The sequence below is a fragment of the Gavia stellata genome, chromosome 14, assembly GCF_030936135.1.
Source record: "Gavia stellata isolate bGavSte3 chromosome 14, bGavSte3.hap2, whole genome shotgun sequence".
In the NCBI taxonomy this organism is placed as follows: domain Eukaryota; kingdom Metazoa; phylum Chordata; class Aves; order Gaviiformes; family Gaviidae; genus Gavia; species Gavia stellata.
The window spans coordinates 10,393,960-10,415,605 of record NC_082607.1 but is presented as its reverse complement, the minus strand read 5'-3'; the positions used below and the strand labels follow the sequence as shown (position 1 = coordinate 10,415,605).

The following is a 21,646-nucleotide window of genomic DNA, read 5'->3' as shown; positions in this document are numbered from 1 at the left end:
CTGTCTTTCTAAATTGGAGAGAGATGGATTTGATGGATGGACTGTTCAGTTGATGAGAAATTGGTTGGATGGTCACATCCAGAGTGTAGTGGTCAATGGCTGAATGTCCAGATGGAGATCAGTAGCAAATGGTGTCCCTCAGGGGTCCATATTGGGATCAGTACTGTTTAATATCTCCGTCAATGACATAGTGGCATCAAGTGCACCCTCAGCAAGTTTGCAGACAACACCAAGCTGAGTGGTGCAGTTGACACACCTCAGGGACAGGGTGCCATCCAGAGGGACCTGGACAAGCTTGAGAAGTGAGTCCATGTGAACCTCATGAGGTTCAACAAGGCCAAGTGCAAGGTCCTGCACCTGGGTAGGGGCAATCCACAGTATCAATACAGGCTGGGGGATGAAGGGATTGAGAGCAGCCCTGCAGAGAGAAGGACTTGGAGGTACTGGTGGATGACAAGCTGGACATAAGCCGGCAATGTGCACTCGCAGTCCCGAAAGCCAACTGTATTCTGGGCTGCCCAAAAAGAAGCGTTGCCAGCAGGTCGAGGGAGGCGATTCTACCCTCTACTCCGCTCTGGTGAGACCCCACCTGGGGTACTGCACCCAGCTCTGGAGTCCTCAGCACAGGAAAAACACGGACCTGTTGGAGCGGGTCTGGAGGAGGCGACAAAAATGATCAGAGGGATGGAACTCCTCTCCTATGAGGAAAGGCTGAGAGAGTTGGGGTTGCTCAGCCTGGAGAAGAGAAGGCTCTGGGAAGACCTTATTGCAGCCTTTCAATACTTAAAGGGGGATTATAAGAAAGATGGGGACAAACTTTTTAGCAGGGCCTGTTGCAATAGGACAAGTGGTAATGGGTTTAAACTAAAAGAAGGTAGATTCAGACTAGATATAAGTAAGAAATGTTTTACGATGAGGGTGGTGGAACACTGGAACAGGTTGCCCGGAGAGGTGGTAGATGCCCCATGCCTGGAAACACTCAAGGTCAGGTTGGACGGGGCTCTGAGCAACCTGATCTAGTTGAAGATGTCCCTGCTTAATGCAGGAAGGGTTGGACTAGATGACCTTTAAAGGTCCCTTCCAACCCAAACTATTCTATGATTTTGTGCCAGCTTGAGGAAGGCCGTGCCTTCGAACCGGTGCTGCTGAAGCTTGCACGGCTTTTCTGCATTGGTGTGCCACGACGGGATGCTTATTTGCCAATTTAACAGAAGTGAGTGGGATGTTTGGAGTGGCTGTGCAGTGGATGGTGAGTGAGGAGCAGGGCGAAGGTGAGGATGGAGTTGAGACTGTGATCAGTGTTTAATCACTGAAGAGAAAGGGGTGTAGTTTAACCTTGGCTCTTATACTGTAAATAAAGTTCATTCCTGGCCATGTGGCTGCTTGTGGCTCTGGTGCAGCACACAGATGGCACGAGAGCTTTCTAGTGCAGCATCACATAGTCCGCAGCAGGATTTGGGGTGTTTTTAATATGCCCACAGAAATGGAAAATTCCCTTTGGGAGGATGGAGAAGGCTAATCTGTGTGAGGGAGGAAAGAAAGGTGAATACCGCTGTGATGGAGGCATCATGATGATCCATCAGTGTCTCCCAGCAGCTGGAGGGAGGCGGCTCGGGGGTATGGCAGCCAGAGCTCGTCGACAAAATGCAGGGAGACACAACCTGTACAGACCATCCTTGAGACAAATGAGCTCTTTGCAGGGGTAAATGCAGAGCTGCATTAGCTGAGGCTCAATGCTGTAAGGAGCAGCTGAGGGATAAAATGTTTTACTTGGTGACATTTTTGCCCACTCCCCCAACACTGTCTTATATTCTGACAGCAAAGCACCTCGTGTGCCAGCTGTGGGAAGCTACCACACATTCACAGAGATGCTGATGGACTGAGCCTTTTCTAGGGACTCCAAATGTGCTGGAACACATGCAATTTATTCCTACTTCAGCAGTACTCACAATGTCCCCAGCACGGGCTGAGTGCAGGAAGGCAGCCCTTCCCCGAGAGATCACACGTGGCTGTGGTCGGTCAGGAAACGGGGAGGACAGAGGCTGTGGTGGGGCCACGCTTCCCAGCCCCGCATCACCCAGCACAAGCCCCAGCCTTGAACTTGGTAATGTGAGCTTCTCCTCTGCACGTGAACGTTTATGTTGCATTTTGATATTAGCATTTCAGATTTGAGCATTGCCCATGAATAAAAGCATTTATTCCTATATAATAAAATCCCTCTATTTCCATATAAAACCCACCTGTAATGAAGACCATTGTTCACAAACAAATAGCAAGAAAATAAATAAGTGGCCTCCACTTTATAATTTAAACATTGTCAAAATGTGACCACGGAGGTGTCCCATCCCCTCACAAAATACCACGTGTGGCAGACAAGTGCCAGCAGGATGACCTTGCTGGGGTGAGCAGTGGGCCTGGGAGCCATGCTGATACCGGCGACCCTGCACTTGTCTTCGCTTGCCAGCTCAGGTGGCACCGTGCAGTCCGTCAGGTCCCTTGGATGGGGGACATCGAGTGCCGTCGTGTTGTGAGGGCCCAGGAAGGCACAGTGCAGCCCTTTGATCGCTCCCCTGTGTGTTGCTGTCCACCGCCAGAACCAGAGCATCTTGCAGTCGCATTTCCAGGGGTTGTGGGATAAAAACACATACTTCAGTTTTGGCAGTTCAGCGAACAAGCGGATGGGGAGGGAGCTGAGGTTGTTTTTGCTCAGGTGAAGAAAGTGCAGCTTGTTTAAGTACGAGAAAGCAGAGTCTGAGATCAAGGAGATCTGGTTATTGTTCAGGTACAAGTTTCTCAAGTTCAGCAGACGTCTGAAGGTGCATTCGACAGCAGTGATTCTGTTGGCTTCAAGGTGCATGGTCTTGAGCTGGATCAACCCGTCGAAAAGCTGATTAGGCAAATCAGCGATGAAGTTGTGTCCTAAATTTAACATGCCCAATCTGAGAAGCTTTGTAAAAGCGCCATTTTGAATGATCCATATCCGATTCTTCCTGAGATTCAGATCATACAGGGTTTCCAGGTCCTTCAGGGAATCTCTGCCAATGGCTTCTATGTGATTGCCCTCCAGGGACAGCCTCGTGAGGCTGGAGAGGTTCCTAAAGGCTTGTGGGACATAGCGCATGTTATTGGAGGCTAAATCGAGTCTTTCTAAAGAAGGCAGGTGTGAAAATAGAAGTGGGTGGATTTCAAAGATATTGCAGTGGGACAAATCCAGGCTGATGAGGTTTAATAGTCCTCTGAAAGTGTTTGCGTGCAGGTAGGTGAGGCGTGAGTTCCTGCTGAGGTGCAGCTCTCGCAGCTTGCTGAGAGCATGGAAGGTCCCCGGGGACAGGAAAGTCAGATTGTTTCCATCTAGCCAGAGGCTGTGGAGGAAAGTCAGGTTTCTGAAGGTGTTGGTGGTGAGAATCCGCAAATAATTATTGGAGAGGTTTAGAGAGACGGTGGATGTTGCTATTTCTCCAGGGAGCGCTCTCAGTCCAGCTCTGTTACAGTGGATAGTCTCTTCAGGTGCACATTTGCACATGCTTGGGCATGAATCGGAGATATTCAGACTCAGTCCAGCCTTTGCTGCACAAGTAAATGTAAATATAACAAGAAAGAACATGACCAGCCACAAGTCAGCCACCACATCTAATACCTGATGGATAGTAAATAAGGAGGCAAGAAAAAGAGCATGTACCTTTTGGATAGGTGAACCACGAGCATTGCAGGGTCGGCTGAGCTGTGCTTTTAATGCACAATGAAAATAAATTAGCTGGTTCTTCCTACTGCAGGCCAATGGGGATTAAGTCTTTAGGCAGATAAAAGCCGATTAAGTGCCGCCCTGCCAGAAAGAGCATTACTGAGAGGCAGGGAGATTTCTCAGCCGAGCATCATGCTCTGACAGTGGTTTTCCCCACCTCCTGCCCTCCATAAACAGCAGCAGGTAACAGACTTCCCTCGGGATCTGTCTGGGACAGGCTCAGGCTCCTGGGTTGATCACTGTCCTTAGGATCTGCTTGGCAGTTTGCTCAAAACCCTTCTGTTTGGGGGGGGATTTTTGTACTTTTCTCCAGTTAGGGCTTCAGCAAAGGGTGCTGAGAGTGGCTCTGCCATCTGGATGCGAGATGGGGAGCTCTCACCCTGATGTAGCGGCACATGCTGGCAGATGACCTGGACTCAGGCTGTGATCGAGATGCAGAGGAAAGCGGAGCTGCGACTGAGCCCTGAGCACAGCCCAGTCGATGGCTGACTCTTCTGCAGTAGAATGGGAGGCTGTCAGGAGCTGTGCAAGCCTCACGCTCCCTGCCAGCCAGGAATGTGCGGGGGAGTGCTGTGTCCTGATGGAACCTCTTCTCCGGATAAGCCCTGAGCCACCTATGAGTGGTAAAAGATGATCCCCGTGGGCGAAACACAGAGCACCCCAAGGGCATGCTGCCCTTCCCAGGGCGTTGCCTGTCTCCAGCGGATCTGAAGATGTCACTGAGCACCTGGAGCTGGGCTTGGGTCCCTAAAAGCCCATGTCCTTGGGCCCCTCCCTGGTTTTCATCCTATATCCAGAGTGCAAAGGAAAAGTGCAGTCAGGGACTGATTGATGCACTCGGCAGCCAGGGATCAGCAATCTGCAGGCTGATCATTTTGCTTACAATGCCAAAAGGACTAGACCCGGGCCTTGCAGCTGATGTGTCAGCAGGGCAACTGGTGACACAGTTGCTGCTCTTGTTTTTTCTCACTCTTTTAATTTTTGCTCTCCCCCTCGCTTCTGTCTGCTGGAGTTCTCACGTTTTTGATGTATTTGAAGCACCTTCTCTCAGCCCCCTCCCTTCAAGTGTATTTCCCTGCTCTTAATTTCTTGGTCTGGCTCAGCTTTTTTCTTTTTCACGTTTTACAGATTTGGGTTTCCTTTCTCTTCCCTGCTCTACCACCTCTGTCCAGACAGTGGCTAAAATATATGATATGCCCAACAGTAAGTGTGAATTGGACAAATTTGCAGATCCATTGTTTTCTTGGCAGAAGCAGATTAGATTTCCTGTGCTGTTAAATCTCTGTGTTGGCTTCAACCAGTTCTGTTTTCTTCTTCATTTTTTTCAAGCAACAACCCTCCAAAGAACAGCTTCTCCCTGGAAGCTTGGCTGGGATGGCTGCATTGTGTAATGGAGACCATCTTCCAGCTGTAAACAACATAATTTATCTAGTTGGACAGGCTTTGCCGTAGGGTTACTAGGGGCCAAAAGCTGGTTTTCACCCTGAGAGCAGCGGTGACGGCACCTTGCCAAGGGGTTTGTCCTGGGAGCCCCGGAGGAAGGTGGAAACATGCGCTGCTCACCCCATCCAGCTACTCATGTTTGGGGCCATGCCGAAGGTTTTGGTGGGTGTATCTTTGTTTTCTGTATTCCCAGCTCAGCTGGGACTGCTTCTTCGAGAATATCACTTTGGAGGGGTGTCCCACTGCTGGGATCTCCACGGCTTCTCTTACCTTCTGCTGCAGCACAGCTATGAATATCCATTGCTCCACAACTTTGCCTGTGCATCTCTGTGAAGGAGACAGGTTTCTGCTGGTCTCTGTGTGGGATGACTGAGCCGCTCTGTGTCTGTTAGGAATGGTCTCACCTCCAGCTGAAGTTTTGTAGCTCAGGCTGACGAAGGTGGATCACTTGCTCTGGTGTCCTTTTTATTCTACACAGGCTTTATTTCTGGTTGTAATTCCAGCAGTGTTGCCATGTTCTAGCCCTTATTTAAGCCCAATGCTCTCTCCTTGATTTCGTATTGGAAATTTTCAGACACCAAAAGCATGCAGCTCTTAGAGCTCATTGTTGCCAGATGTTGCTTAACTGGACTAAAACATAGTGGTGAAACAGGACCACACAGCTGCAGAATATCTCCTTGCTTCAGAGCCTGTAGGCCCAAGGAAGCCCATAAAAATCAATATGACCAGATTTTTACACCTTGTCATGGGTTTGGCAATTCCATCTGCTCCCTGTAATGATTCCATGATGCACAGGGGGTGGCAGCTGCCTTGCCAGGATTTTGGCTGTGGCTGCTTCCTGGGCTACACTTACTGATGGCAGCTCTGGTTGCAGCTGCCCTTGGGGTGGAAGCAACGCAATGGTGTACTATTGCTCAACAACATGGAGAGATAAACCTTTGCTGGGGTCTGAGTGTTGATCCAAGATAATGATCGCAGGTATATCCTGTGTGTGCTGCAGTGCCCAGTGGTCCTTTGCAAGAAGCGCTCAGCATTGCCTGTCCAGCTTCAGCTTCCTGAAGTCAGCAGTAGCCAGCGTCACTACCACGTTGGATGCTGCAGAGACAAGGTAAAGACATGGTCCTTGAGAAGAACAAGCACATGGTTTTTCTCTCTAGCTACTTTTTTAACAAATACTTTCCCAATATGGTCCATTCAACTACGAGCATTCAGCTCTTGAGCTGTCTTTTCCAGGCTCTTTGTGCTCCACGTGCAGGGATTTTGGTTGTCTCACTCCATCTGCTAGGAGGGTTTTCTGGAGTGCATCATGTCTTTTGGCGGAGGTAGCTCATCCTTCTGGCTTTAATGGAAGGGCTGAGCCACTGCAGGTCTTCTGTTAAAATGTATTCCACCCATTGCATGACCATGATTGCGTTTTGTCTTCAGTCACTGATTTATCTGACATTTGGGTTTATAGCCCACCACACCCACTTCAGAAATTTTTTGTAGCTGATGTGTAGAGCCTGGCCCAATACTTTAGATTTTAAGGAGCTGTATTCTCTTTGCAGGATCAAGGTTTGATACAGGCAGTCCAAACATCTACTTTGGGATGGTCTTGCTGGTCTAATGAGTTAAAGGAGCAAAGTATGCTTTCTTTAAACTTTCTGGTAGGCAAAGGTGGGGTAAGCAGAATCACTTAATAGTTTTGTTGATTAAAAGAAGGATTAAATAAGTTGGAATACCCAAGCATCAGGAATATTCTGACTTCCCCAAAGCTTTATCTAGCTGGTGTCTGTATCTCAGCATTTTTGGTACATAAGAGAAATTCCTTACAAAAACACTTAAAAAGTGGTAAATTATGCTTTCAGTGAGTATAGTTCAAAACAGCAAAGGAAGGAAGATTTTTATTTTCAAAGGATCTCTGGAAAGAGACCCCCTGGGTACTCTGTAGCTCTATAAAACTTTGCGACCCTAAAAAGAATAGTGAGGTATGCTCCCACATCCTTTAAATGCTGGGTTATATACACATGTATTAATACTAATAAAGCAGAAGTCAGACAGGAGGGAGCTCTCTCCCACAAGCTGTGGGCATCAATGTCTTGGCTTCTGCTGCTCATCACAGCAACTGGTCTGGGAGAAGTGAGCAGGAGAAAATTACCTGTGATGAAAAATCATTCTTTATGAAAGCTAAATGTGGCTTCCTGTTGCAATTTGGCTGAGCAGGTCTCAATTGCTGAAATGCTGTGCTTCGGCCACAGCAGCGTCAGCGGGATTTAGGCTCTATGCCCATTGTGGGCAAGCCCTGCTGCCTGGTGGTTTATCTTTATCTGGGGCCATGGCTTGAAGCTGTGCAGCACTCGAGAACAGAGCTCTGGCCAAGTGCTGTGGTGCTCCCCCGAGAGCAGGCAGCGGTGCCAGGGCACATGTGCACGCGCTGCCTTTAATAGCAACGGGCGCAGCGTGTTTTCAAAGTCACTTATGTGCTTGTTTTCTTTACTACTTTTATTAACTTGTAAAATGCTTACGGCCAATTATTTGAACAAACAATGTCATGGAGGATATTCTCGGTCTTGGCAGTGCTATCAGCTGGGCACAAACATCTCATAAAAGAAATGCTTTGGAAAAGTTTCCTGCATGCTGGAGGTGGAAAGGGTGTCCCTCTTCCCTTCAAACTGCCTCTGCCACACTCTAGACACTGAACTGCTTCAAAAACTGTCTTCTTCCAGCAGATGAATGGGACTGGAGCTCTGACACTACTCTGACGGGTCCTGGCTGGATGGCCCTTGTGTTCGCTGCTGTGCTGCTGCGAAGTGGAAAAGCAGGGCTTTCCCCAGGCCTGCTCAGTGCTTCCACATGAAATCGTGGCTCCAGGAGCGAAAGTGAAACACCGACCAAGGTCTTCCCTTTAAAAATGCTAGCAGTACTCCCTCCTGGCCAAAACACCGGGTTTGCAGACACGCACTGTCAGAACTGATCATGCTTCAGAGGTAGGTGAGACAGCATTAAGACCCAGCATGCCAAGGAAAGAACCACGGATGCTGGGTGCGAGCAGGACTCACTGCCTCGGCCATCAATTTTCAACTGGTTGCCGCTCACAACTGCTGTCCTCCCTAAGGCACCAAAAAGGATGCGAGAAAGCAGCCTTCTCTGCAGGAGTGCTCTGGGGCTGGGGAAGGACAAGGTAGATACTCCAATCTTATTTGCAAGACTGAGCAATTAATCCCTAAAGAAACCCTTAAACAAACAAAAGCAGGAAGGAGGAATGCATATAAAAGTTTATGGAGTGCTGGGGGAACCCAGCTGCAGGCGGGATGGTTTTGGTGCATGTGTGCAAAAGGCCTGTCGTTTGGCATGATGCAAATGTGCCATCCGGCACAATGGAAATCGTCGCTCCCCCAGCAGCGTATGGGTGCCGGGTGGTCCCCAGCTCCTGCTGCCAGCCCCGGGGCCAGGGAGTCAGGGCATCCTGCTGTAAATCAGCACCAAAGGGGTCAGAGCCATACTGACCTATGGTGGCTTATGTATCCTGGGGAGCACATTTATGGGAAATTTTTTCCCCTCTTGCTTTCTCCAAAAAGAACAAGTCAAGCCCATGAATACAGTCTGCATCTGGATCCCACATTGCTTTGAGGATTTGGCAGACTGGCAAGATTTGACTTCCAGAGCTGGCTCTGACAGTCTGCTGGCGCAGTCGGATACACTGCCTGTCAGGAATATTCCATCCCTGACAGCAGCACTCCCCTGCAAAAACCAAGACCCAGGACTTGGGATGCATGAATCCAATTTTTTTTAGATTTGCACAATTGATCAGAAGTTGCTATTTGAATTCTGTGGTTTTGTGGGGGTGGGGTTTTTTTTGTTTTAGGGTTTTTTGGATTTGGTTTGGGGTTTTTTTTGAACACTTCTAGTGATCTCTTTTAGTGTATGGGCTTGAAGATAGAAAGGCAAACCTGAGTGCTGCGTGTGAACATGCAGCAAAATTTCTTGCTTCTCTTGAATTGTGATTATTTTTTTTCTTGGTATAAAAGACATGCATAAAATCCTTCCCCAAGCACATGCCCCAGGAAGCACTAACTCCTCACCATTTAACATCAAACATGTCATCTTGTGGTGAAGACTCCCAGCTCTTGTAACTTTGCATCCAGATGAACAGTAAAAAGCCTGAAGACTCTGCCCCTGTGCTGAGCTGTGTGCTGGGCTCTGATGCAGCAGATCCATGTGCTGGATTTACCAGCCTGGCTGTGGAAACTGCACAAACATGTCCTGCAAGCTCAGGGGGCATCAGCTCAGCTGCAGCACTCCATGGTGCAAGGTTGGCTTGTGCATGGACAGCTTGGGCATCCGTCTCAGGCGTACCTTCTGTTTCACAGCCATTCGTGTACAGGCAATGCTCAGAAATAGTGGGAGGAAGAAAGAAATAGTGGGGGAAATAGAAGCGGGAGGGTTTTTGTATATTGGCTAAATGGAGCTTTGGAGTGAGAACTTGGGATCAGATAATGAATTGGATGCATTGAGCGCTGGCAGGGGGAAGAATGGGAGCAGGATTTGGCAAAGGGCAGCCTGAGGTGTGACTCCCATTGCACCAGGTGCATCAGGCCCATCTCTCATCTACTCAGAGTTATGAACCCAGCACAAAGTTTCAAACAGCTTTGGGGGTAGAACAGAATAGTAGCAGTCAGTATCTGCGAGGATCAAAAGTGCATCTGGAAAGGAAAACATAATAATTAAATCTAAACAATTTGTGTTTGTTATCTTGGCAAAATAAACATTCTCATGCATTTGACTTTTTCCCCTGCTTGCAAAGAACGCTGGCTGTTTGATGAAGGATGGAGCAAGGTCTTTCACAGGTTGGTTGTGTGCAAAGCAAGTAGTAGCAAGAATTCCTGGCTGAGGGAGTCCTGTCACAAAATGTTAGTAAAAAATTGAATGAATATGGATCAGAGTGAGTGCTGACATCTCAGGTCACTCACCTGAGAGCCAGCAGTCCTCCAGACCCGAGGCAGGGTATGTACAGGGGGGACTGGTGGCAAAAGGTGCATTTCTTCTCCTTTGCAGTAGCACACGTGACCTCTGCACTTGCACATCCCATGTGCTCCTACTGACCTGCTTGGTAGGTGTTTGGTTGAAGAAAGGACAGAGTTCTTGCAGCGTGTCTCTAGAAGGTGCATCATTTGTTTAGTGCCTCTTGAACAAAACAACAAGTCTCCTGGTAGTTGTTGCAGTATGTGGGAACTGAGTGCAAATCTTAATCTTAAAGCTTTTTGGTTAATTCTTGACTTTTTCAGCCCCCCCCCCCCCCCCCAAGCTATTATGGGTGTTACTGTTTCCTTTACAAATTTTCTTTATTTTTTGTTGAGTAATGCAAATTACAGTGGTTCCAGGGTGTCTTCTCTCCTCCTCTGCCTTTTCCATGACAACCTCAAATGAGGGCGGGGAGGAATGAGTGGAAAAGGAAGAGGAAGGGATGCCCCAAAATCAGACTAAACGTTTATGGAATGGGTGAATGTGTGCATTGGGGAAGTTCACATATATCTTGAGATAAGAAGGATGTGTTAGACATGTTGTCTAACTCTGACTGTGACGCACAGTGCCTGAGCCTTTGGGACAGATGAAGTCTCCCATCCTGTGCAGTGATTTGGTATTACCCTCCCTCAAGACGCCTGTGATGTTTGGGTCTGTTTCTGTTTTATCTGCTCTCAGCATGTAATTTCATTGAGCTATTTCAGCTTTCATTCCCTTCCAGCGTTTGCCCCAAGCACAGGTATTGTGCGCGCTTGCAGCCTGACAGTCCTGACCGCTGACTGCTTTGTCGTTGTGTCTGTGAAGCAGTGAATCAGCTGCACTGTGATAAATAGGAATGCTGCATGGGATTCCCCTTCTTTAAATAACTCAGTCTCCTTTCGCACAGCCAAGAGCTGGACTCTTAATATGGGGCAGATAAAGGCAAAAGCTGCCAAGGACTCCTCTCCCTGCCTTGAGAAGTAGTGCCCTCCTCCAGGGGATGTATATGAGTCCGCTGATGAGCTTTTCCAGCACTCTGCAGCTCTTTCTGGGTCAAAGACACAGCTAGGCAGAAAGGTGAGTTTGTTCTCCACAGCCTGCTCAGCCCTTGATTCCTCTGAAGATGCTGTTTCATCTTAAGGGTCACCTTGGTGTAAGCAGAGCGGGTTATAGAGCCTGTGATGCCTGTTGCCTCTGGTGCGCTGCACAGTCCCAGAGCAAGGGCAGGCACCAGGGTTCCCCCAAGCTGCCACGGTTGGATACCCCTCACTGCAAGGCTGCGCTGGTGTTCGAAGAATGGGATGAGCTTGTGTCAAGCCCTGGCTGGCGATGGACAGCCAGCCAGCAGCACCTGGCTGGGGCAAAGGGACATGTCACTGGCAGGGACTTCCTTCTGGCACATGCAGCCTCGCCTGGGCAGCACAGTGTATATGTCCCTGGTAGATGGACTGTTGCTGGTGCAGAGGAGATCACACTCAGGGTCTTAGGGCAAAATATTTAAGGCTTACGGATGCTTACTTTGCCCCAGTGCTTATCCTCCGGCAGCCGCCTTGGAGCTCCTTCCAGGGAGAGGAGGCTGGGGCCAGGCGGAGCATGTGACACGAGGAAGAAGCAGATGTAAAAACTCAGTTTTGTGTTAACGGGAAGTTGGCGTGAGCACACAGCCTTGCCGATCTGCTCGCTTTGGTTGTGTACTACCCCAGTGCAGTCTCAGAGCCAAGCCTGCTCTCTGCCCTGTAGATTTGTCCTGCTGCCCTCCTTGGTTCGAGCAGTGTGCCTGTCTTTGCAGGGACTTGGGCAGTGGCTCTCCTGTCCTACTAATTGGCAGACAGAATCAGCCCCCTTCCTTACACGCCAGTGCTGGTGTGAATGCTGTGATGTTCCTCCACATTCTGGCTCTGTGTGTTCACATTACGGTCAGCTCTGCCAGGACCAACAGCCTATTCCACTCTCAAATCTGTTAGCAAGTGCTGGGACTCCACAGAGTGCCTGGGAATCCCCCTGCCCTCGGAGATGCGTGAATCCTTGCATGGAGACTCGCACATATTGCATGTACACCTGGGGGGCAGAAGGGGGTTGCATGAGGGTGTATCCTCCTAGCCCAAAAGCTGCAGTAGAAACCCGCAGAGACATTTGTGTGAATTTCCTTTTTCTTTCTTCCTTGCTTGCTTTTTTGTTTTTTGGTTGTCTTGTTCCTCTCTCCTGATTTACTGCATGTGCTCACGTGGCCTTGGAAAGGGGGGGGGATTCTCAAACTGTTTTGCTTCCAAAAGGAAAAGAAGCTGGCAGGCATTCATATTTCAGTTCTCGAGTTATGTAGGTTAAAGTCTCCCAGTGGAAAAATGGAAGACATGAGAGAGCAGATTGCTGGTGGTGATACTTGCTAGAAGGAAAACAGAAAAAAGGAGCATGTAATTCTAGAGCTACATGCAGACGAATGTGAGGTTTGAGAGGTATGTTTTCTATCTGCTCTTAGAACATAATTTCCATTGATTTGATTCAATTTATGATAAAATGCCTCATTGTGTCTTAAGTAATAGTAGGAATGACTAGTTTAGAAGCAGATTCTAAGCCACCAGTTGTTCATGTGCAGAGGGGGGAGCGTGTTTGTCAATGAAACCTTGTTCTCAGTAATGTAGCTAAAATTAATTATGGTGTGGTCCCTCTATTAGGAATGAGTCAGGTATGTAATGCTTTATGACTCGTTCTGAGATTTCAGCTTCTGTAGGTTAAAGCGAGGGGTTCAGGACATAAGAGTTAAGGGTGAAATGGGGCTCCAGACCCTTTCCTGAATCTTTGTCGTCCCCAGACAAAAAGATTTCTTCTGGTTTAAGACCTGTTTGATTACAGAACATGGACTTGTGATCCAGTATTTGGGACTTTAAATACCGGCACTCTGCAGAAATGTGCATTAATATTCTCCTATTGAATTTTCATTGTTGAGACAATATAATTAAATTTTGGTCAGTATATTCAAAATAGCATATTGCGTATTTTGTATTGAGCAAATGATAAGCTACGGTACACTAAACTGTTAATACAGAAAAATACCTTTGAAATGATCAGTTGCCTTCTGTTAAATTACCCAACTCTGTTGTCTTGTCTTGGTTAAAATTTCAGTTGGTTTTAGGGCACCTTGAGAATTCCTAAATGTCTGACTGGTTCCATAAGGACTTAAAAAGGAATTGTCTCTTTCTATTATGTAAAATAAAATATTTGGGTATGATAATCTTCTTTATTGACTATAAAGTCTTAAAGTTTGAAAAATGCCCTGCTTAGAGTGCAGACACGACCAGTTGAACTGGAACAAAGACCTGTCAATTAACTCTCCTATTTTAGCTGGTTTGTAGCTACATTTTCCCCTACTGAAACTCAGTCCTGATCTTTCTAAATGAATGGCAAATACTACTGTTAAATCCAATGTCTGCAAGGACTGAGTACTTGACTGTCTATTGCTTGTATCTACATTGAAAATACATCTTTTACTCTTCTGATTAAAGGCTGCCAGGAGGGCAGGAGATGCAGCTTTGCTTTAAGAAGGACTCTGACAGTAAATGACATTTTGCAAAGACTCTTCTGTGTCTTTGTATCCAGCCCTGTGAATTAAAAAAAAGTCAAAGCTTGCTTTCCTAATAGCCTTCTTAAAAAGTTGCTTTCATGCCTGTGAAGTCCCAGGAGACCCTCAGGTGTGAAGTACCTGATCCCCACTGGTGAGTGCTGCCTTTCTACATTATTTTAACTGTGCAGAGTGCTGGAAATAGTATGAGAAAGCTGAGAAAAGGATCACAAGGAGCTTTGGTGCTGCCTTTGGTCACAGAAGTTCCCGAAGTATCTCCAGCTCCTGAGTCAATAATCTTTCTACTCTGCTGGCCACAGACAGCACCATCTGTAATCACAGATAAAACCCAGCTGCTCACTTCTCTGCCGGGCTAATCAAAAAGTGCGGTGACCTCCCTAGGGTTAATTGTGTCCTGTCAGTGGGACAGAGGAAAGGAGTCCAGCAGGGTTACCTGGTATTTCAGCACTCAGCTTACTGACATAATTTTAAATGGTTTTTATTTTATTGTGCCTCTGTGATTCCAGAGCTGAGACGGCTGCAGAGTGCATGTCTAACACACGATTTCTGATCTGCAGGTGAGCGACGTGAGAGAAAAGTGGTGCTAGCACATGAATTTTCTGCAGAACCTCCCTTTCCACCAGCACCAACATGCAAAGCAACTATTCCCTTGTCATCACCACCAGAGAAACTCACCAAGTCCTCTATACAGCACTGACAAACTCATCGGCTGCATTGCGCTCGCCCCCTCCCTGCCCACTTACCTCTTCAGATTATCAGTTTTCACTAATTCCAGCACTTTTCTCTGTGGTTTTTATTCTGGGGTTGGTTGGCAACAGTGTGGTGATTGTGGTGCTTTGTCGTCACAGTGCCCACAAAACAGTTGCTAATATCTACATTTTCAACCTGGCCATGGCGGATTTGCTGTGCCTCGCCACCCTTCCCTTCTGGGCTACCTACTACGCGCAGGGGTACAACTGGCTCTTTGGGTCTCTCATGTGCAAAATCTCCAGTTCTGTCCTGTGCTTGAACATGTTCGCAAGTATATTTTTCATTACGTGCATGAGCGTGGACCGGTACCATGCTATTGTCCATCCTATTCGCTCTCAAAGAAGAACTCCACAACAAGCTTATTTTATAGCAGTGGTTGTGTGGGGCGTTGCCTGTTTGTCCTCCCTCCCAACTTTTTATTTCCGTGACACTCACTACATTGAAAGCTTGGGGGTCAATGCTTGCATTATGGCCTTTCCTCATGAGAATTATGCAAAATGGTCTGTGGCAACAGCCTTCCTGAAAAACGCACTCGGCTTCTTCATCCCCTTGACAGTGATCACCACGTGCTACATCTGGATCAGGAGGCACTTGCTCAAAGCACAGGAGTTTGGGAAAAACAAGCAGAAGAGGGACAAAGTCCTAAAGCTGGTGGCTGCTGTTGTTATGGCCTTCTTAATTTCCTGGCTCCCATTCCACATTTTAACATTTTTGGATGCCTTGGCTCATATGAACATCATTAACAACTGTGACGTGACAGGGATCATTGACAGAGCACTGCCGTTCGGCATCTGCATGGCATTCGCCAACAGCTGCGTCAACCCTTTGCTGTACTGCTTTATTGGGAACCAGTTCCAGGAGAAGCTCCATCGCTTATTTAAGCGACAAGTTTATCAGTTCAACAGCCACCAAGAAAGCTCTTCTTTGAGGAAAGGAAGCTGCTTCAGAGATGCTGAGACTCCCGTGGGCAGGGAAGGAGGGCCCGAATCCTTGCTGTAGGCACTGGGGCACGATGTAGGGCAATGTCAGTGCAGCTGCCTGTCCCTGCAGTGGAGACACCCCCCTCTCCTGTTCCCTTCATTTTGTGCCCATTCATTCACCAGCTGTTTGAAGGAGAATCTGTTTTTCTCATACATAGGGATTTATTCTTCCTTCCTTTCCACAATGAGCACTCAAGTTTTACATAGAGGGAAGATTCTGGCAAATAAATATATTGATGGCATTTTAAATATCAGCTTGTGTGTGGCTGCCATCAGGCGAGTGTTTAGTGTAACACAAAAAGACAAAATACACCGAAAGACCATTGCATGATAGCTACAATTGTGTAGCTGCTGAGTATTATATCCTAAGCTGATTTTCTAAGAGATTCTCACTAGAGAATGTGTAAATAAAGCAGTGCAGATATCTGTAACTATCTGTAAAAAAATATTTTGACCTTTATTTTTTATATATATATATATTTAATTTTGTTTAATGTATGGCTGGAGATGTCGTAAGTAAAATGCATCAAATATACCTCCTGCTTGCTTAGGCCTGGGATCCTGAGAACAGGTGAAGACACAGTTCTGCAAACTGCTGGAGGCAGGGGAGTATTCTTGGGGGAAGGCACAACCACATGCGTGTGTTCATACCTTTCTCATAGCAGGTGACAGGTTTGCAGGCCAGATGGTCCTTTGCTTTGATTCAGTGTGGTCACTTTTGACAGTAATGCCCCGTCCCACTGCTACGTGGGCATGCTGAGTCCCACGCACTGTCCAGCAGCCTTTGGGGAAAGGAGCTGCTGATTGTCTAGACTTTTGCGTTTTAAATGTCGATTACTACTGTAATTTTGGGGTACTGTGTACAGAAAGCCTAAGTGACTCTGTTGTGACACCCAGAAGCAAAACCGTGGTGTGACTCCTAAGACTTACCCACATCTCAGTATGGGATTTTACTCATTTGTAAATAAAAGAAAGGGGGGAAAAAAGTGTTTGGTAAATACTGATTCTACTTGAGGTCGCTTTTGATGATCATTTGAAATTTTCTTTTGCTGGAGAGATACTGGTGCTTTTGGACCCTTCAGAAAGGATCATGTTTGACAAGCTCGATCAAAAAGAGGGATCTGTTAGCACCTTGCTCAGTTGCCAGCAAGTTGTCCCCAGGCTGGGTGACCCAAGGTGACTGAAAGATTGTTAGTTTCAGGGAATTCTCTCTGACAAGTTACTCTTGAGGCTTGCATTAGCAGTTTTGGGTCTGTGGGTCAGAAATTATACCTGCCAGTTGGGTAACTAGGAGCCTGGCCTCCTTGGAAAGCCCAACGCTGGCTGGTGCCTGGAAGATGTGGGAACCTGGTGCAGGAGCCGTCCTTCGCTGTTCGGGTGGGGGTAAGTTTCTTCACTGGTGCGCATGAAAATGGGATTATGCAAGAAATGTGCCAGTCTCAGAGCGATGCGAGATGAAAAGTTTATGCAGAACTTGGCAAAACAGAGGCTTGGCCACAAATAACCCCTTCTCCCTGTCCTGGTCTGGTGTTCTGTAATGGGGTATGTAGCTGGAGAGGTGCTCGTCCCAGAAAGTGTAAGAGCCGCTAATGCATCTCCCCTGGAATGTTTTTGTTGAAAATGTTCCGAGGAGCTAATAGTGTCTGGGGCGTCAGATATTTCTGGAAGGAGAAACTGTTAATTGCTTAACAATGAGCACAAAAATGTAGTCGTGCTACAGCAAAACAAATCATCATACTAAGAAAATGACCGGGTGTTCAAAGTGGCGGCTCACAGGAGTAATAAGAGGTTGTGGAGCCTTTTTACCTCTGCTGCAACACAGGCCGGTAATGAACAAAACTGTGCCATTAATTGGCATCTTTGTAGTCTCAAAACAAAAGCTAAACTACACCATCGGGACCTGTGCTTCAGCTGTATCCATCCTGACCATTAGCACAGACAACACGTTTTCTACATGTCAGTTTGGACCGGCTCAAATAGAACAGTTTTTGACAAGTATCACGCCTTCTGCCTGGTGTCCAGACCTATGCTGACAGGGAAATACTACAGGAATCTGAAATCCAGCCCCTGTTGTACTTACACCTATGAGAGGCTAGAGAAAACGAGGAGAAAGCTTTCCTGAGGAGAGAGCAGCGATGCAGCATCTCCCACTGCTGCAGCTGGAGGGCAAGGATTAATGACAGCTTGCTGGGGCTGAGCCAGCTGCGTTCTCCTAGAAACAGGGAAACAAAAAAAGTATATTAAACGGGAGGCAAAACTGAGAGGGAAGGAAAATTCCTTCTTTCAAAATGCAGTTTCAAAAGAAGTCTAACCTGAAGGTCATATTCTGCAAGAGTGACAAACCAAGTGACCCCGTGAGCTCGGCAGTGTGACATTTCTGTTTGCCAGATCTGCCTTGTACCTCTAATAGGTCATAAATTTGAGTAGCATGGTTAAACAAACATCCAAAAAACTCTGGAGAAGAACCTGAGATGGAAGTGGGGGAGGTGCTGTATCAAGGGTTTTGCTTTATTTTTAGAATACATTGAATAACGTTGAGCTCTATGACTTTCTTCCATCACGCTTAAGTTTCTCATGGGATTTTTCAGGGATTTTTAATGGAAAATTATGTAGGTTTTTTCACAGCATCAGCATGTTGTGTTTATTTTTTCAGGATTTTCCACAAAAGAATGTGGACAAAAATTTAAGCAGGTTTCTTTCCTTGCAAATTTAGAAGCTACTTTTGTCCTTTCAAAAGAATATTTTTGTCCATTCAAGAGAACGATTCTAATAGCTGTGCAGTGCTACAGCCTCTCTCTGCCAGACCCCAATTCGCCCTCCCACCCTGGTCCTTCGCAAGCCCTGTGTTCCCTTAGGCACTCCTAGAGCATGCAGCCAGCCTGTCCAAGGCAGGAGCCCTGCAGCCCTTTGGCAGCGTGCACAAGCCTGGGAGCCCCGCTCAGGCCAGCCGTGCCATCCCGCAGCCCCCGCGCCTGCCCTGAGATTGTGCCCTAGAGCCGGTTCGCACAATTTCTCCAGGGACGCTGGGAGTTTGTGTGGTTGCTCAGTGTCCTGCTCACTCCGCAAGTACGGCGAGATAAATTTATGAGCAAAACTGTATTTTGGCTGGGGCTGCACCTGCTCTGCCCTGCCATGGTGCAGTCAACATCAGCGGAGAGGAAAACCCGCTGTGGAATGAGTCTGTTGTGACGCACCAGGTGGAAATGCTGGTGGGTTTGGCGTCAAAGCTGAGAGTTGTAGCAGGGTTTCTCTGGAGAGGGGAATGTCCTGGAGCACTTCTGGGCCTGTCGGTGGGTCTTTCCCCAAAGAAGGATGGAAGAGATGGTTTTCTGTAAGGGTTGGTCCGTCTCCCATCATATTTGCACAGCAAATCCTATTTGTGGCTTCCTTTTCTAGCTGTAGTTGATTACTCTCAGCTTAAATGAATTGCAGAAAGAGTCTCAGTCCAAACTGAGCATCCTGTGTGTGTCCCTGAACTGACTTCAGTATATGAAGCAGAGAAAGTCACTGGCGTTTATTAGCATGAGCTAGTGCTGGGTGGTGAGCTAAATGCTTTGTTTATGTAAGATATACAATAAGAAATGTTTGGTACAGCATGTTCTCCCTGAGGAGTCAACACAGCCTGAGCCTGTGCTGGCACCCACTCAACACATTTGTCCCATTCCTCAGGCCAGATTTTGGGCAGGAATATCATCTTGCCACCCTGCAGCCGACTGCCACAACTTGGCTGCCCTTCACAACACATCCCCTTGTCCTGGCTGAAGGGTGAGGAGGTGCCATGGAGCAAGTGAACTGTTCATGTTTCCCTGTGAAAATGAGGACTTTTGGATACTGTATTTAAGTGGTCCTGGTGGGAATGCAGGAAACCTGAAGCGTGGGGATCGAGGTGGTCTGGCAGCCTTTCCTCTGTGCTGGCAGACTTGCTGCTGTCATCTCCAATCTCCTGCCCTTGGAGGAAAATGACTGCTGTTGCTGGGAAGGGCTGCTCCATTCAGCAAGGTCCTGGGATGTGCCTTACTCACATCTGCCTGCTGTGGGATCCAGCTGGGTACAACAGAGAGGGGCTTGTTGCTCTGGCCCATGGGCTCTGCTGGGAAGGGTTTGTGAGTCTCCTATGGCTTTGTCTTACCAGATACCTGTCTACAGAAAGAGCCCAGGGCTGCTGTCTTCAACACCACATATCCTCTGGTCTGGGTACAGTGGTCGGGCGATTGCCTTGCTGTTTGGCAGAGCATCCAGTGAGGTACCTGGCTGAGAGCCAGTGCTCCCCCCTGTTTGCTAGGTTTCATTAGAATCAAAAGAGGAAAAAGAGAAAAAAAAAAAAAAAACAAAAAAAATGGAGTGAAATTGAGATTTGTTTATGGAAAACAGCAGGTTTGTGTGTGTGTGTGTTTAAAGGGAAGTACTGCCTAACCCTGTGGGATACCCAGCTGCCAGCAGCAAGCCTGTGTGCATTCACCTTGCCTAATGAGGTGTTTGCAGGCCTTCTCCCACACCGGCATTTCCACATCTGTAATCACCACTTTGCAGTATTGCGGTGCCCTCAGCTTCGCCGCCACTGGGAAGCAGGGCTGTGGGGTGCTGGGCCCGTGTTTCAATGGGAGCACGCCCGCTGCTGTGGACAGTAAGGATGGGAACCAGGGGGGCTTATGCCTCTTCTGCACGGGAAGCCCAGAGGCACCTCCCCACAGCACTCCGGTCCTTGATAGCCCATAGGACACCCATTCATCCGTCCTTGTCTCCCTCCCTCCCTGCCTATCCGTGCCCAAGCCGTAATCCTGCCTGCTTCAAATGTCAGCCCTTCTATCTGTCAAAGACCATGGATGGTGGTGTAACTCCTTCAGCTTCCAAACCCAGCTTTTTCGACTTTGCTGTCTGTGTGCCACGGGGAGTGAAGTGGGGCAAGAAGCCAGCAGGCGATTGCACAGGCCTGGCTAAAATGTTTCTGGACCTTGGTCTTGGAGTGGAGAGCCCTGGGACAGGGAGCAAGCCAGCCTCTCTCATTGCCTCGTTCAAATGTTTACTTTCCACTTCCTCTTCAGCTGAGGCAGAATCTGGATTTGATACTACAAGCTCCGGATGGAACTCTGTTAATCCCCAAAATATTTCACAGGGACGAAGCAGAGTGATACGGAAGTGGATGAGGGTCATGACATTAATTTCACTGCTGTGAGATACATCTGAACTTACCCCCTGTCCCCCGCTGACAACCAGTAGCTGTTCAGTTTAAGCAAACATAAGTTTTCTAAGTTCCGCTCCATGTCTGGAAGACAAGCAGTTACGGGAAGCCAGGATCCAGTGTGAGTTTTGGTTTTAAGCATTGTAAATTTAAATATTTTATTGTTTTTACAGCAAATAAGAAAATCGGCAATACCCAATCTAATGAACTGTGACAGTGCAAATGCAACTTATCCAACACAGCTGCCGAGTCAACAAGACAGCTAAAATGAAACAGAGGACAAGGCTGTCTCTAGAAATCAGACCCACCTTGTGACTAATGTAAGAAGCCTTTCTAGCAGCAAGGGAAATGGTATAATCACTAAATACATTTAGACAGAGCTTTATTGGGTATACAAGATAAACACTGTTGAATGATATGCGGAAGAGCTTTCAGAGACTTAATGCAATGAAATAGAAAGATGTCACGTTCATATAATATATCCATAAGGAAGCAGAAGCAGCACGTTATTATTGCTGTTTAAACTTTGGTTTAACAGTGCCTTCTGCATCTCCTAGGGATGCCTCTGAGGTTGTGCTCTGAAGCTATCTGCCCACAGATAATGCAGTTCATTCATTGTGGAGGAAGTACGTGCATGTAAATATGCGTGCATGTAAATATGCTTGCTATGCTGGAAGCATGGGGCTGGACTCTGAAATAACTTGCCTGTGCCCTAAACGTGCCCCTTTGCTGCAAGACGGCACGTGGGTAGCTGGCACGTGAGCCCTGAGGCTGGCCAGTGCGGAGCTGCCAGCCACACTCATCCCTGCCCAGGCCCTCCGGGGTGCCCCACTAGCCGGGGTGCAGTGCCATATGCAACACGCAGCCTCCTTCAAAAAGCATAGCAAAACATCTGCATTAAGCATTAGGACAGCATCCAAACATGCAGCTCTTTCGCAATGACAGGAAAGTGAAAATGTTGAATACAGCATGTGCTAGGCACGCAGCTGTATCAT

The 21,646-nt window shown here is 47.6% G+C and overlaps 2 protein-coding genes across 2 annotated transcripts; one reads left to right on the top strand and one right to left on the bottom strand.

Annotated features, from left to right (window-relative positions):
• Positions 1-2,317: 2,317 nt before the first annotated feature.
• Positions 2,318-3,604, bottom strand: LOC132318128 (nyctalopin-like). Its single transcript, XM_059824222.1, has one exon. The coding sequence runs from the start codon at positions 3,602-3,604 to the stop codon at positions 2,318-2,320; it is 1,287 nt and encodes a 428-aa protein (XP_059680205.1).
• A 10,768-nt stretch (positions 3,605-14,372) lies between these two features.
• Positions 14,373-15,491, top strand: AGTR2 (angiotensin II receptor type 2). The gene has a single exon (XM_009813747.2). The coding sequence runs from the start codon at positions 14,373-14,375 to the stop codon at positions 15,489-15,491; it is 1,119 nt and encodes a 372-aa protein (XP_009812049.2).
• The last annotated feature ends 6,155 nt before the right edge of the window (positions 15,492-21,646 follow it).